The sequence below is a fragment of the Myxine glutinosa genome, chromosome 6 (assembly GCF_964187855.1).
Source record: "Myxine glutinosa chromosome 6, kmMyxGlut1.1, whole genome shotgun sequence".
In the NCBI taxonomy this organism is placed as follows: domain Eukaryota; kingdom Metazoa; phylum Chordata; class Myxini; order Myxiniformes; family Myxinidae; genus Myxine; species Myxine glutinosa.
This window is the reverse complement of record NC_136266.1, coordinates 104,521,460-104,535,099: the sequence shown is the minus strand read 5'-3', so window position 1 is coordinate 104,535,099 and position 13,640 is coordinate 104,521,460. Positions and strand designations below refer to the sequence as shown.

The following is a 13,640-nucleotide window of genomic DNA, read 5'->3' as shown; positions in this document are numbered from 1 at the left end:
CGAGGGGTACCAGTGAGGGGTTAGACAATAATTTTGAGGAGTTAGACAAGAAATTTGGGAAGTTAGACAATAATTTTGAGGGGTTAGACAACGGGATAAAAGAGGTGAGAAATGGGTTAATGGGGGTAGAAAACAGAATGGCCGCTCAAGAGAATCAAATGGAAGGGATGCAAAAGGGGTTAGAGGGGTTAGAAAACAGGATGGAAGGCAAATTGAGGGACATGAGGGACCAAGCGGAAAGGGAAGTTAACCAAATGGGGCAGCAGATAGAGGGGGTCAGAATGGGGGTAGAAACCAAACTGGATGCTCACAGGGAGGAAATGGAGCAGATGAGGGTGGCATCTGGGCAGGAGATGCAAGTGATGGGAGAGGAGATCAGAAGAGGAGTGAGTGAGGAGGTCGGAGGAGTGCGCGAGGAGGTGAGGCACTGTAAGGAGCGCATGGAGAAGGAGGTGAGAAAGGGGACTGTAAAATTGCAAAGTGGTATAGAGGAGTTGACGCTGGGAGTAGAACAACTGACAGTGGGACAAAAGGAGTTGGGGGAACAGGTAAAGAAGAACACAGCGGTAATAGAGGGGTTAAAATCGACGCAGAAGGAGATGAAAAAGGACGTAGGGGTAATTAAAAAAGAGTGTCAGACGGTACATGAGGACTTGACGAGAAAAATGAACAAAGTGGTAGAGGTGATGGAGGTTAAAGAGCGGGAGGTGCGGGAGCACATAGAAAAAAATAAAGTGGAGTTAGAGGAAGAACTTAAAGGGGCGCACGAGGAGATGAAGGAGGTGAAGCAGAAATTAGAAGAAGTGGAAGAGGGGGTGAGCGAAATTAAAAAGCGACGGAGAGAGGATAAGAAAGAGATAAAGGAGGAAGTAAAAGAATTGGTCCAAAGTCTGTGTTCGAATCGTGATGATGTGCTCATTAACCGGATGAGGGATTCGCAGGTGATGGAGGAGAAGCGAAAAGAAAGAGGACCCGGTGTAAGTGGTGACCAATATGGTCGTGCGTATGATGCGCCAGGTGATTTAATAAGCTTGGGGGTCGAGATGGACCCGGGTGTTCGTGAGAGGCCGTTGGTGAAGTGTGCGACAGGTCTGGTGTGCGAAAAAGGAGGTGTGCGAGAAAGTCCGACTCTGGGGTGTGTGAGGAAAAAGTGCGTGCCAAGGAGTGAGGGTGCTGGCGAGAGTGAGTCGGTCGTAGCGCGTGTGCGAGGGAGCACATGGAAGCGCGGTGTGGTAAGTGTCACAGAGGGTGTGACGGGAGAGTGTGCGCAAGAGTGTGTGCGAGAAAGGTGTGTGACGGACAGGTGCATGAGGAAAGAGTGCGCTGTCGGTAAGGGTGAGTGCGTTGTCAAGAGTGGAGGTGAGAGTAGTGAGAGTGACACGGAGCGTGAGTTGGTTGTGACAGGTGAGAAAGGAAGCACACCTGGAATGGTAGAGCGTGAGTGGGAATGCACGCTGGAGTTGGTGGTGAGGCACGTGGTTGGGTGTGCGCATGAGAGCACACCTGTGATTGTCACAGAGGAGGTGACAGAGGAGGGGGCGCGAAGAGGTGTGTTGGTGAGGTGTGCGACCAACGAATGTGTGCCAAAGTGTTCGGTGGTCAGGTGTGTGACCAAGGCTGTGAGTGGAATGAGGGTACCTGGGTGTGTAAGGAAAGGTACGAGGAGCATGGGAACGGCTGGATGTGTGAGCAAGGAACGGGCTGCGGGGTGTAAGCGTCCAGGTGAAGCATCGACGGTAACCGGTTTAGAGGTTAGAGCGACTTTTAGCCGAATCGGGCCCTCGGTGCGTCCTGGGCCTCGCTTTGAACGGCCGCGTCCGGGCTCCACTAGGCGGAGTGGGCAGCTCGATAGGAAGGGTCGTCATGGCGACCACTTGCTATTGAGACATGCCGGCAGGTCGAGATCGGGACATTGGATGGCTCCACGCCGAGGTGGTGCGTGGGATCTCGGCCCGGGTAAGCCCCCGTCCCTGCCACGAATGCGGGACGTATCCAGCCGCTGGCACAAAAGAACCCGCGTTCATGGCTCGGCTGTACGAAGCCGAGCTTTAGAAGGGAATTGGCGCACCGAGAGGATGTAATAAGTAGACGGGTGATGAGGATAGTGTTTTGGCCCCGAAATTAGAAAAAAAGCAAAATTTGATGATTGGCCAAGGATTGGTAGTAATGATTGGCAGATGATGGGTAGTGATTGGCAAATTTTTGATTGTTGGATTTGGACGAGCGAAATTGGTAGTGAGAGACCCCCGATGTGGTGGGATGGCAACGCTGTCATCCCTCACAGAAGAGTGGGGGCAAATGCGCAATAGTTTATGGGGTGGCTATGACAACCGAGCCAGGGAGGGCTTGGATAATTGTAGGGATCTAGCGAAGATGACATTAGGTAACGTTAAGATTAGTTAGTGACTGATACCTGTAGTGGGGACGCAGGTAGATTAGTGTGGATGATAATGACGTGGGAGCGCAATAGTTTAAAGGGTCGACTGGGAAGCGCAAGTTTCACAGGGGAGTAGTTAGCTGAGATGATGCCGTGTGTGTGAGGATTGAACAGGTGTGATTGAACAGGTGTGATTGCACAGGTGTGCAACTGAACAGGTGCATGGAGCAGTGTATGAGTGAGTGATAGTGATTGCGTGTTGTGTTGACCAAATGGTCCAGGAAGAAAGGAGGGTGCAGGTGGCACCAGGTGTGAGGGCACAGGTGTGCAACAGCAGGTATGGAGAATGGTAGTGTGGAATAAATGGAGTATTGGAATGGATGGTCGTGGAGTGAGTATGGTGGAAATTGTGGAGTGGAGTGGATGGTGCGAAGGTGTGAATGGGGGAAGAGTGGACCCCCATCACGGATACCCGGGGCGGGTAGTGTAAGTGTTAGGTAGAGGGTACAGGTAAATTGTGGTTGGATATTGGCATCTGTGGTGCGGGTGAAAGAATGGTCTTTGGATGGGTGCATTAGTGTTGTGGAAATGGCTGGGCGTGTAGCCTGTTAGTGTGTGTAGTTGGTTGGGCACTCCACCACTGTGAGGATGTCGGCCAGGTGAGGCCGCAGGTGGGCTCTGGGAGCCGGTAGTTGTGAGTGGGTGCCTGAGGATCCCGGTGTGGATCGGGCAGCCCAGTGCCAGAGAGGGCACCGAGTGGGGAGAGCGCCAGAGGGCCTTCCCCAGGTAGTTAGGTTAGGGTGAGGAGCTAGGTAAGCTCAGGTGGCAACTGCAGTGGTGGAGGTGTGCAGGTGGGTAGACCCGCTGGGAGAGGTACACGTCGCGGCCCAGAAATTGTGCGAGGGCACCGGGAGATGAATCGGGGGAGTGAGACCCCAAATTGAAAAGCACCACAGTTTGGTCAATGGGAATTGGTTTTTAGAACCCATAGTGTAAGAGGGCCAATGGTTTGGCCGGAGAAAGACCCCGGGTAGTGTAAAGTTGTTAAAGTCATTTAGGAAATAGTTAGGATTGATGAACCTGTCGCACCATACGCAGCCACTTACCTGTGGTGATGATGACTCCACACCTGTGTTTTCTTTGTTTTGTGTTGCAGGAAGTAAGGATTGCTGTGTGGATTTGTGAGACGCATCACGACGTGGATGAGACATTGGGGTGATTCCATCTCTCCCTCCCTAGGAGGGACTGATGATGAATTGGTGATAGCAAATTATGATGTTGAGTTGGAGATGGCAAATTTTGATGAGAGTTGGAAATAGCAAATTTGATTGGTTAGGAGGGAGAGAAGACGAATTTGGTTTATGGGAGGAACGGGGAAGACAGTAGGGACGTTTGTTGATTAGTAAAATAGATGTTTATGGGTAGTGTTGTGTTTTCTGGATACAGTAAGGGGTAAGGGAGGGGCCATGTAGGTTACCTGGTGGGGGGGGGGGGGAGCGTACGGTAGGAACGTACCTGTCTCACCTGGTTCCCATGTGCCCCTAGTGTGCATTACCTTGTGTTGCGTGCACTTTTGCGCCCTTACCACCTTACTCACTTGTCTTTTCTTTTGTCTCCCACCTCCGAGGATCTGGCTTTGGGGCAGAGAGAGAGGAGAGAGAGGTGCTGGCTACGCAGTTGTGGGCCTGCACTTTCGCTGCTTGCTGCCTGGATCGATACACCATATGGACCGCAATGTTTGTGGCCGCCCACCATGGACCGCAGTTTTTTTTGCGGCCAAGCACCACCCATTGATGGACCTCTGGGTCAATGTGGCACCTATGCCAAACAGGTGAACCACTAAGAGTTGGCCCCCTGACGGCCACAATAAAGAAATGGACGCGGTTGGCGCCTTTCTTTATTTTTGAAAGCAGTAAGAAGGCCAAGTGCACCACACGAAGAGCAAGAGACACCTGCAGGGTTAGGGGTTGTTGAATTTATTTTTATTCATTGAACAATGGTGACTGCACCGATTGGTGCTGGGGTGGTGCTTTTGGTGCTTGGAAGGGGTGCTCTGCACATTATTAAAGGCCGTAAGGCCACAGAGCACTCGTGGGTTGGTGTATCGATGCTGGCATGCGTGCTCTCTCTATGCATAACATCTGCATGTGTTCCTCCAAAAACAGGTCCTGGATCGTAGTGTAAATATCAGCGTAGTCTTGTAAATAATGCTCCCTACCGGCTGTATGTTTAGTTTGCGAATTCTTTCCGCGATTCGGTTATCCTGTGGGTGTGTTTCTGTGAGGAGAAGGGTGCAACGTCGCAGGGGGACATATTTACTCATTTGTGAATATCTGTAAAACTGTCGCACTCAGGGTAGAGTTAATAGTAGAGGGAACTACATCTGCGTGCCACACTAAAATAGGTAAACATTTATCGGGTCGGGACGCCCCGAGGGTAGAGAAGGGTGCAATGTTGCGGATATGGCATTTGGCCTCCATATCCGCTTGTAAATATTCCCCTATTTCCCCAATACTCCCCAACTATCCCCAATCCCCCATTCCCTAGTCCCATTGCCTGTAAATAACACTCTGTAGAACCGACCTTCCCCTTTTTCCCCCATTAAATGTCGTGCCCAGGTCCACCGCATCTCACGTAGACAACTTTCGGACATCTTGCTAGTTATTCTTAGTCTATGTCAGTTAAGGACTCGTTTCCATTAATTCTGACTCTTCGTTGCACCAGAATGTGATTGTATGGCACGAGTAGTGAGTTTAGGACCTTCCCCTACCTCCTCCCATCTTCCCCATGAAACTACAACAACTACAACAACAACAACAACTACAACTACAACAACAGAGGAGATTGGGGGCGGCGCGGCGCGGGGAGTGTGCGTCCTCACTCCGGCGTGGTTAGCCGCCATTGCCCATGCGCTCCACGGGGTTACCACGAAGGGGCCGGCTGTCAGCTCCTCGTCAGGGGCGGAGCCGGTAACCCCCCCGCACCCAATAAGAAGGGCGGACCGATTCCATCTGGGGCGGAGCTAACTAGCCGAGGGCGTGTCACTCCCCGCCGGATATACGCAGCGACTTACCGGACGTGACGTCAGATGCGCCCCCAGCTTGAGAAGACAAGTCACCACCTCCGAGCGCTGAGTGAGACCTCCTGCATCTTTGGACTGGACCGGGTCGATTTTGCCCCTGAGCCAAGGTGCACCTTGAGCCATCGAAGACCTGCCCCTCCTTGCCATCAATCCCCGTGTGAGTCAGTTTTGTCCCGTTTATCTGTCGTCTGTCGGGGCTAGATAAGACTGTGTCTAAGTGCCTATCTTCCTATGCTGTCCCTCTCATTCCTGTAATCTAACCTTCCGCCATAATATAACCTCCTCCGGAGGTCTTGAGAACCGTATCCCTGGTGTCGTGTCATTTTAATCCCAGCCGTTGTGTCCTTTTCCTTCATTGACCTAGCGTAGCGCGACTCGGCCAAGGTTCGAGTATAATCGGGTAACTTGTGCGGACACGGCGGCCATTCCGCTCGGCCCACCATAACATCAAAGTCGTGTCTGTAACAATACACTGATGCTTTGCCCTTCTTGTGAAGCACCAATATGGGAGATTATAGCTAGATCGAGATTCTAACCCAGGCTAGACACCTTAGATGGGACACAAATAGCAGGGATCAGCAAACTGGAAAGAATGTGATGATTGATTTAAAGTACGAGCAAGCAAAGTGATACATTCTCTGAATGATTATCATATGTTTTATTCTCCCCCAAAGGGGATGCGAGACTATTGCAATGCCCCTGTGTGTGCGTGTGCGTGTGTGTGTGTGTGTGTGTGTGTGTCTGTGTGTGTGTCTGTATGTGTGTGTGTGTGTGTGTGTGTGTGTGCGTGCGTGTCTGTGTGTGTGTCTGTGTGTGCGTGTGTGTGTGTCTGTGTGTGTGTGTCTGTGTGTGTGTGTCTGTGTGTCTGTGTGTGTGTATCTGTGTGTGTGTCTATGTGTGTGTGTCTGTGTGTGTGTGTGTGTGTGTGTGTGTCTGTGTGTGTGTGTCTGTATGTGTGTGTGTGTGTGTGTGTGTCTCTGTGTGTGTGTGTGTGTCTGTGTGTGTGTGTCTGTGTGTCTGTGTGTGTGTGTGTGTGTGTGTGTATCTGTGTGTATCTGTGTGTGTGTCTATGTGTGTGTGTCTGTGTGTGTGTGTGTGTGTGTGTGTGTCTGTGTGTGTGTGTGTGTCTGTATGTGTGTGTGTGTCTGTGTGTGTGTGTCTGTGTCTGTCTGCGTGTGTGTGTGTCTATGTGTGTGTGTGTGTGTGTCTGTGTGTGTGTGTCTGTGTGTCTGTGTGTGTGTGTGTGTGTGTGTGTGTGTGTGTGTGTGTATCTGTGTGTATCTGTGTGTGTGTCTATGTGTGTGTGTCTGTGTGTGTGTGTGTGTGTGTGTGTCTGTGTGTGTGTGTCTGTATGTGTGTGTGTGTGTGTGTGTGTGTCTGTGTGTGTCTGCGTGTGTGTGTGTCTATGTGTGTGTGTGTGTCTATGTGTGTGTGTGTGTGTCTGTGTGTGTATGTGTTTGTGTATGTGTGTGTGTCTGTGTGTGTGTGTTTGTGTGTGTGTGTGTGTGTGTGTGTGTGTGTGTGTATCTGTGTGTATCTGTGTGTGTGTCTATGTGTGTGTGTCTGCATCTATATATTTTCGCTTGAAATGGTTTTCTCTGCAACCACTTGTCTGATTGATGCAAAACTTTTAACAGAGGAGGTATTCTGTTTTCTGAAGTCATCGGCCACATGGTATGGCAGCCACATTGGATTAAACGAAAAAAAAATGGACATCAGTTTGTCTGAAACTGAAGATAAAAATTGAAACTTAGCGTATGTTATTAAGTCCCCATTGGTATTTCGGGCAATAACAGTGACGTCATCAGTGAAGTTGGTATTCCAGCCATAATTGGTTGAATCCAACTCATTATCCGAAAAATCTTAAGCTTCATATATCTGATCATATATATATCACCCATTGTGAGTGAATAATTAAAATTATGATGTCATCAGTCACGTGGTCTGGTGGCCATATTGGATTGAAAATAAAAATGTAAAGTTTGTAAAGATTAAAAGTAAAAATGTAAAGATTGAAAATAAAATGAAGTTTTCGGGCATCACATTCCCAAGAGGCACCCACAATTTTTTTTTTTTTTTTTTTTTTTTTTGTATACTGAATCGAGGCTCGTGAAAGAGCTAAAAGAGTCTTTGTATAATGTTAACCCTCACATTGATCTATCTTCGAGCGTTATCAAAATGTTGGCTGGAGCTAAGGGAATGATCAAGTGATTAGTCGTAGATATTTTGCCTAATGTTCATGGGTCAAGGTTTTGTCACAGAACTTCACACTAAGTATTTAGATGCTTCAAAGTTGTTTAGATGGAAGGCAAACAGGACTTTAAGAAACTATACCTGTGTCACTGGGTTGTCATCATAGCCTAGGCGTGCGGAACGTGCATCGTCCGTACACATGCAATCAGCTGCATGCTCCAAAGGTGCGACCGCCCAGCAGTATACAGGAAATGGTGTTGGGAGTTGCTCCAGTGGCGAACGTTGTAACCTAGAAGAATATTTGAAAGTGCAGGTAAGGAAACATTATGGTGCATCCAACAGACAGTATGGCATTAAAACAAGGAGGGTGTGTGTGTGTGTGTGTGTGTGTGTGTGTGTGTGTGTGTGTGTGTGTGTGTGTGTGTGTGTGTGTGTGTGTGTGTGTGTGTGTGTGTGTGTGTGTGTTTTCTTTCTGTCTCTCTATCCAAAGGGCTTTTGAATCAGACGGTAATTCAATTATGGACAATTAATTATCTCCATTGTAACTGTTGAATATTGATAGAAATGTAAATTTGCCTTAAGATTGTGTGGCTGTTGTTGCATTGACTGCCATGTTTGTATTTTGTCCTTCTCAAAGTGTAGTCAATGTCCAAGCTCCGCCCCTCTCCCAGACAAAGTAGTGATGAGCCACCACCCAGGCCAATGTGAGATGAGAGGTGGGCAATTGGATCAATGTCAGGAATGATGGGCCAAATGGCCTCCTCTGTCTCATTTTTCCTTGTGTTTTCTGGCCCTTCTTCTCTCCGTCTTTAGTTTTATAACTCCTATTTTTATTTTTTTCCCCTATAATTTTATCCTCTCCAGAGGAATCTTTTCCTTCCCACCTCCTCCTCCTCCCAGGTTTCATATCCACCATTTTGTCCAGCTAAGGAAGCTATTAAAACAGAACCAACATGACACAGGACTGCTGTTAATGCGAGGTAGCATCTGTGTGATGACCGCAAATTGCTCTCTTTGGGTGGTAGCTCATGGTGCCCTTTGGAGACCTCCCATTCCACAGGGCATCAGTTTGGTTAAGCCAACATTTAGTCTGTGTTTACATGGAGGGATGCCAAATTTGCTGCCATTATTACCTACATGATATTGGAGAACTCCTAATCCTGCCTTTCGAAAAAGTATCCATGTACAAACACATCAGAAATTTGTACAATGGAAAAACATGATAGTTATGGGGTTTGTGGGGCTTCCAGAATGCATACAGCGAAAATATATTTTGAAACTACAACAAGAAGGCATTTTTAGTCACCAAGAAAGAGGTGGAAATTGGGAGCTATCATGCTCTGTGAGATCTTTCATCGACTTGACAATCAATCACTTGATGGTAGCCAGAAGGATACAGGTCACAAGAAGGATGAATCAAACATTACCGTCTTTTCTGTAAGGCTGTGAAGCCCTTCTTGAAAATGGGGCTCAGTTGGTTAAGGAGGTCAATGAGAGAATGTGACAGGAGGCTTGGACTGGCAGGCCGGGGTTTAAATTCGTCTTCTGTTGACCTGTGACACAGGAGATCAAAGACACAGTGTAAGAAGGATGGCAACCAAGTAAGAACATCAAGACAAAAGAGAAAACACACAAGGACGCGTTCATATGTCCCTTAATCTAATAGGCTAATGGTAACAGTCCTAAACGTCAACCTCCCCCAATCAAACTCACTGGTTGATGAAGAAGCCTCTGGTTGAAGCTGTAATACTGGCTCGACGATCTTCAGCTGTAACAACATCCAGGTACAGCAGGTCTCCATGCATTCTCCGGTTACCCGGGGGAGGGTTCCAGCTGCTGGTCCTCATCGACTTTAAACAATGCACTGGCTGCTTGGAAAATAAAGAGACAAACAGATACAATACCAACAGCAACCTGGAATTCAGCCAATCTCAAAATTTCAGAAACCTCCACAGCAACGCGTCCCACAGGTAATATTCAACCTTGATGTCACGAGGATGCGGTTGCATTGGCATGAGGGGACGATCCTTGCATCCCGGCAGCACGTAGTCTGGGGGTGCACAGTCTGGCACAGTTTCGGGGCCATTTCCCGATTTCCTCTTGCGCCTTGTACCCTCGCTAGGGACGTCCGTGAGATTCGATTCACCAACCACAATTGCCACAACGCTCGGAGAAGCTCCGTCATTGGCCGAGTACACATCTGCCTGGTCAACTCCGCGCAGCAGGTTGCGTACATGTGCCAAGTGGATCCTCACCTCTCGCATGGTGTAAGGCTCTGTGATCAGCAGGTACAAAGGAAAAGATGCATTTATTCTTTTTGAAAAACATTTATAGTACATTTTTCATGGGGTACAAAAGCTTTAGCGGAGTAGACAACTGGTCCATCTTCAACTTAAAAAAAGGAGCTGGTGTTTTGATTTTTTTTTTTAAGCTAGCTTAATTATTCCAAATAAAATGGAAATGATCATTGTAGCGTAGAAAACGACTTACTAATACTATGTCACTCCGCAAGGATTGCCAACCAAACATACTAATCTACATGCACAGCCAGACATTAGAAGATATTCAGTCTTCTGTAATTCCTGGGGTCACCTACAGCCATGACCTCCCTGAGACAATCACATAGCAAAGTTGGCCTCCAGAGACAGCCACAGACTGGGCATCCTCCATCTTTTCAAATAATTCCATAAAAATTTCGACTGACTCACAGCCTACGCTAACAAGGCCTTTGCCTGAAGCTTTTCCACATTGACTGGTGCCACAGCATCACATCTGTTTCTCCTGGATCCCATTGAATCTAAAGCTCTTAACATTATTGGAATTTTTGGGATGAGACCAAAGCACATGGTTTGCTGTTCTCGCAGGTAGGTCCGTGGTCTCTCTGCTTTTTACGGCGTAGCCAATAGGGCAAAGCAGTCAAGAACAGTGTTTGTCCGTCCGTATGTATGTATGTATATATGTATGTATGTATGTATGTCCACTCAAACGTATACCAATCAAAGCTGAGGATCTGGTCACATGACAGGGTGATGTGATTATGTCTGATGTCATTACGGCGAACAACGGCTGACTCCACACTGCGGCATTTTGATTCCAATGTCGTTCAGGCCGAACATATCGTTGAACCTGTCATATATCACATTCACCATGCTTTACCTTTACGTTTTTAATTCAGTATGAAACACAAACAAACCAATTGTTAAAATGATCATCAAATATCGAAAGCATAGACGTTACGGATCTTCCAATACGTATAGGCCTTAGGCTTCATGCCTTCATGCCTCACCTTCAGGTCGCTTCGGACAAATTAGCCCAGGTTTCTTAATACAGTGGTATTGTTTTTCGTAATAATAATAATGGCGTTAATACTAATAATATAGTAAATATAATCGTAACACTGCAATCCCTTCATCGTTATTGCAATGTTTCTAGATCGAAGCGGTGTATGTGAGATGAATGAATGAATGATGAATCAACGATAAGCAGTGTTTGGTACAAATAATGCGGAAGTAAGGAATTAGTCTCGGTTTTTGTTTAGTAACATCATTTTCATACTAATGATAACATAACGTTAATATTATAGTGAATCTAATCGTAACACTAATCCCTTCGTAGTAACTGCAAAGTTACTGGAGGTTAAAATATATCATCTTCTATATATTAAAGTAGCGGCAGTTTTGTGTCTGTCCGTCACGCTACGTCATTACGTCTATGATGTCATTACGACGGCTGACTCCATTGACCTACATTTGAATTTACTCGTTCACCCACTCACTACGGGAGCGGCAAGAAGGGTCATTCCTCTTTGGGGTATATAGATTACAGTAGATCTATGGTCGGGTCTCAATAACATTGGGTGTGTGTTCATTTATCAAGTTTCTTGTGGAGAGATCGCCAAGTGGTTTAAACATTCGGGCAAGCACTCCATTCAAAACCGTAAAGGAACGGCTGGCTTGGCAAGTGCTCGCTAGCAGCTTGGTAAATGAGCACACCCCAGTCTTCCTCCCTTTCAGTTTCATGTTAAACAGCAGGAAAAGTTGGTTTCATTGGTGGTTTTCAAAACAAAACCTTAATTGGTGGGTTTCAAAAGGCCGCTACGAAAAACGCCACTTTAGCGGCAGGAAGGGTCATATTATTTACCCAACCCTTGTGGGATATATAGATTACAGTAGATCTTCGCTCAGTTCTGCAAGTAAAACTTACCTCATGGATGTCGGGATTCCTCCAAATTTCTTTGTTTAATGTAATGTTAGGAACAGCATTAGCGACTTAAAAAATCTACATGCGTGTTTGTGGTTTATAATATTTTACAAGCCCGGCTAGGCCACTGTTAGACTTCCGGTCTTGTTTTTTAACCGCCTCTTCTCCAATATTGCTCTGTCTGCTCTCTCAGTCCTATGACTCTTTTCTTCCACACCCACTCCCTACTACTACAAGACACACGAGTTCATTCCCTAAAGCCCTGTTGATTCAAATCCCAAAACCCAGGCTTATCGCACAACTCCACTCTTTTGTGCCGCTTTCCTCCCATTTGTGGAAGTACCTTATGGAAGCAGTTCAATTGAAGCCTTCCCTTCAGGTATTCAAGCAGGTGGTGCACCGCCATCTCATGTCGTGCTCCAACCTTTTCCAGGATCTATTCTAACCTCATCAATGCTATCGTTCTTTCCCTTGCTTTTATCCATATGTGGCTCCAATGCCAGTGCATTGCCTTTTTATCCTCCATCACCTCACTCTTCTACGAGCCAAGGTCTTCAACAAAAAAGACAACACTGTCAATGGTGCCTCCACTGACATGAATAACAAAAGAAACGAAAACATACCGGTAATCGCTAATTGCAAACGTATTCCCCTTTCAGAGCTTATTTATTATATTGTTACGTGTGTGGGGGTAGGTAATGAAATACCTTCGTCGAGATAGAATTGTGTAGGTTTAGAATGCTCCGATGATGCGAAGAAGAAGAAGCCCACCTCCAAGTAACTAAGTAGGGAACCCGTTAGGCCGAATGTCCGTGTAAGCGTTTGTGTGTCTCCATACAAGGGGTGGAGCTATGCTAATTAGGTAAGGCTTTTAGAATAATCCCCAGTGTGTAATTGCCCTTGTGATTTTTCCCTTTGTTCTTATAACACTCACTCAGCCAGCCATGCAATCGGTACATAATTGCAACCACCATAATCGCCGACAGAACCCAGACATTAGGACCCCGCCCAGCCGAACATTCTCGATGGGCGTCAAGAATGGCCGTGAGGTCACACCCCGAATGAGGATTGGTTGAGGAGCGATGGGGTGATTGAATCACGCATGGTGATTGGAGCGAGCGTGATATCAGAGGGAACCTTCGAGAACGGAGGAAGAAAAAGCGAACGTCCCGCCATTTTCTTTCTCTCTGGTGCTGGCTGCGTGGCGGATGGTCGCATATTGCTCTCCCTCTGGCGGTTGCATTTTCCTGGCTCGTGTGCTCGGGTGCGCTTGTGAAAGAAAAGGCTGGGCAAGAGCGGTTCGGGATAGAGTCGGTATCGCGAGGGGAGCTTTGTGGAACGTGGAACCACCGGAGGAGGACTGGTTGCCGCCGCTTCCCGGCTCAGGGTACCGTGTGGCGATTCGTGCCATCTTGTGCGCTCTCTCGCGGAGAGTCGGGGACCATCCGCGCTTGTCCTCGTTGGAGCAGGCTGATTTATTGGCTACCTCACCACACCATTCTATTTTATTTCTCCCTGTGTCTGTATATGAGTCGGTATGGAGGGTCCCTCATTTAAGAATTTCAGTTTACCGTGCATTCATTTTTATTGCCTGCATTATTTTCATTAAACCCATTATTTATTGCATTTCTTTGTCGTGCCTGTCTTGTACGTTTATTTGTTTGTGGGTTCGGATAAACCCCCGTCGCATCCATCCGTGCAGATAAGGACCTCGGTATCCCTCCCCCACGCATGCCAAAGAGATAACGCCGCCATATTTTGGGGTATACACCTCGGAGTTAAAGCTTG

The 13,640-nt window shown here is 47.3% G+C and overlaps 1 protein-coding gene across 1 annotated transcript in view; it reads right to left on the bottom strand.

Annotated features, from left to right (window-relative positions):
• The window catches only part of CLUH (CLUH binding protein of NUMT mRNA), a 73,663-nt gene that overhangs the window by 47,285 nt on the left and 12,738 nt on the right, over positions 1–13,640 (bottom strand). The window contains exons 3-6 of the mRNA XM_068098870.2: positions 9,635–9,927; positions 9,366–9,520; positions 9,080–9,205; positions 7,794–7,941 (exon numbers count right to left, since the gene is read on the bottom strand). Coding sequence (XP_067954971.2) covers positions 7,794–7,941; positions 9,080–9,205; positions 9,366–9,520; positions 9,635–9,927 — 722 coding nt within the window. The remainder of the gene's footprint in view (positions 1–7,793; positions 7,942–9,079; positions 9,206–9,365; positions 9,521–9,634; positions 9,928–13,640) is intronic.